The sequence below is a fragment of the Numida meleagris genome, chromosome Z, assembly GCF_002078875.1.
Source record: "Numida meleagris isolate 19003 breed g44 Domestic line chromosome Z, NumMel1.0, whole genome shotgun sequence".
NCBI classification, from domain to species: domain Eukaryota; kingdom Metazoa; phylum Chordata; class Aves; order Galliformes; family Numididae; genus Numida; species Numida meleagris.
The window spans coordinates 7,820,880-7,823,661 of record NC_034438.1 but is presented as its reverse complement, the minus strand read 5'-3'; the positions used below and the strand labels follow the sequence as shown (position 1 = coordinate 7,823,661).

The 2,782-nt window shown below is 53.1% G+C and overlaps 1 protein-coding gene across 1 annotated transcript in view; it reads right to left on the bottom strand.

Annotated features, from left to right (window-relative positions):
• Positions 1–2,782, bottom strand: part of LOC110389682 (uncharacterized family 31 glucosidase KIAA1161-like) — a 5,512-nt gene that overhangs the window by 1,083 nt on the left and 1,647 nt on the right. The window contains exon 2 of the mRNA XM_021380524.1: positions 3–2,232. Coding sequence (XP_021236199.1) covers positions 3–1,082 — 1,080 coding nt within the window. The 5' untranslated portion in view covers positions 1,083–2,232. The remainder of the gene's footprint in view (positions 1–2; positions 2,233–2,782) is intronic.

Below are 2,782 nucleotides of genomic sequence, written 5' to 3'. Positions count from 1 at the left end.
GCAAACATCTCAGTTACATTGGGGAACTTGACAGGGTCAAAGTCAAAGTCGCCATAGGCCTGTGTGTACATGTCATCAATTTCAATGTGGCTGCAGTTAAAACGGTATTTCTTAATCTTTTCAGCAAATCGCAAGAGTTTATCCTGATCGATATCGTTCTTGTAGAGGGCCCACGTGGACCAGATGGGGTAGCGGAAGGCGTTCTCTGCAGGGATCTTGGAGGGCTTGTTGAAGTACCTGCGCACCATGTACTTGTGGATGGAGGTGACGTCGGAGCCCACGCACACGCGGTAGCTCAGCTCGGGGAAGGGCTGCTGCCCCGGCGGGGGCTTGTAGGGCGAGTCCTTGTAGCGGGCCTGGAAGAAGAGGGAGCGCTCGGTGGCGTTGAAGCCCAGGTGGAAGGGCACCGAGTCGTTGATCTTGATGGCCGCCGCCTTGGAGGAGAGCCAGTAGCGCTCCAGGATGCCCCCAAAGCTGTCGCGGAAAGAGTAGACGTCGCTGGTGACGTAGGGCACGGGCTCCTGGTAGCCGGCCAGGCGGATGGGCCAGTGCTGGGTGCTCATCTCCGAGCCCCCGTACCAGTGGGCGTCCTCCCAGAACATGGTGTGCTCCACCGCCGGGCCGGCCGCCAGCTCCTCCCAGCGCACGCGGTAGCACATCACCGTGTCCTTGGGCTTCACCGTCTGGATGAAGAAGTTGAGCGGCCCCCGGTCCGACCGCGTGCAGCTCAGGATCTCGCCCTCCTTGGAGCACGACTCCAAGTCCAGGCTCCCCGAGCGGAACGCCAGCCGGAACACCACCTCCCCGTGCTGGTTCCTGATGACGAAGCCATCCGCCCGCAGGTCCATCAGCTCCGTCTTGAGCCGCTCTGCCTTCCGCAGGGACACTGTGTAGTAGCACCAGGCCACCACCGCGGCAATGAACAGGATGAGGCCCAGCGTGACGGCCCCCAGCATGGGCCTCAACTCCTTGGATGGCTTCTGCTTCACCGGTGTGAAGTTTCTCATCCAGTGGATTTCTTGGTCATCTCCTTTTTGAGTGTTTCCATGTTTTTCTTTGCGATGAGTAATCTGACTTTCCATGAGTCCTTGGTCAGGAACCTTGCTGCTTAATTTTTTCTCGGCCTTGTTGAAAGAAGAGCCGCAATACTGCGTGAAAGCAGTCCTAGTCTCCTTTCCAAAATTCGTCACTCACATCTGCAGTGTTAGTTTACAAAACAGAGGATTATAAACAGTGAAAAAAAGGAATTAATTCTTTCTAACAGCCCTAGATCCTTGTGGATCTCCAGCCCTGTGGCTCTGGCTTGCTTTGCTTTGTGGTGTCGCTGCCTGCTCACAGGTTGCTGAGCTGAGCTTTTTTAGAGTGGGGTGATGACAGGATTCCCATGACCATCTCTTGGCTACAGCCACGTTGCATCCTGTTGGAGCCCAGAGAACAGGGCTGGGAAGAAGGGCTGGTACCTGGGGACTGAGGCTGGACAGCACAATTTGATCAGAATTTTAGTGTTTTTGTACAAAATGTTTTCTTTGCCAGATTTTCCCATCTAAAGCAAGTGTAGAGCCCTCCTGCCACACAGCATGTCACTGACCCATCTTGCTCTGCCTGGGGAAAAGGAGAATATTTCCCTTCATCCAATCCACCATTTCTTGTTCTAATTAAAGTCCAGTAACTCCCAGGGCACACATCTTACACGAAGCCAGAGTCCATGCTGTAACGGGCGGAAGATATGTAGGCACAGAGTTTAGGATTAGGGTGTTAGACTGGAACTGTTGCCAGACCAGGAGTTTGTTAAAGCCAAAAACCTTAGTTTGTCGAGAAATGCACAATAATGCCATCCACAGCCCAGCTGCATCAAGAGCTGCATCTCAAAAAGCATCCAGTGGCAGCAAAAATGGCAGAAGATGGAGCAGATGTCATAAGTCTGGGCACCCTCAGGTGCAGTCTGACGGATCCCAGGATCCCAGATTTGCAGGAGCAGCATGTGTGGAGGGGAAGAAAAAAAGAAATCCATCTTGCTTAGCACAGCTTTCCCCAGCAATATATGCCAGGCATATTTACCCGCACCACTGTGACATCAGTACCTAAGTATACGGAGATGATAAGCTGCCCAAGGAGCCATTAGAAATACCAGAGGTCACTGTGTTTGGTATTGATCACAGCAGCCTCCCCGTCACCAAAAGGAGACAGTGGGTTAGTTTTTCAGCAAGCTGTCGGGGTGAGCCATGCTTAACCCTGAAAAAGAGCCAGAATGGATAAAAGCATCATGAGCAAATATCACTGTTGTGGAACCTGACTTGGCTGCTTTTGGGAACGGGCTGCAGGGGCTACAAAGAAGAAAGGTCGCAGTGCCCCAGGGAGGTGGCAGCCTGGTTCTGGTGCGGGACGGGGGCAGTTTGGGTGCAGGTTGGGTTACACACGCACTCGGAGCACACTGCCAGGGCTCGGAGCTGGCAGCAGCCCCAGGATTGGCCCCACTCCCAGCTCAGCTCGGGTCGTTTCCAGCGAAACCATGGTGTGTTTGAAAAACAAGCTCCTTGCTTTGAAGATGTTTTTGTGTACTCAGCCCCAGGTTGCCGCCCTCGAGTTTTCTTCTTCCTCCATCATTCCTTCCTCTCTTTGCCCTCCCAACCCACCTGCTAGCTGGGATTTCTCTAAGATGAACTCCACCACTTTCCAGAGAGAAAAAAAAGAAAGGGAAAAGGTAAAAAGGGGGTTTTAGGACTTCCTCCTTTTTTTCTTTTTCCTCTCCTCTCCTCTCCTCTCCTCTCCTCTCCTCTCCTCT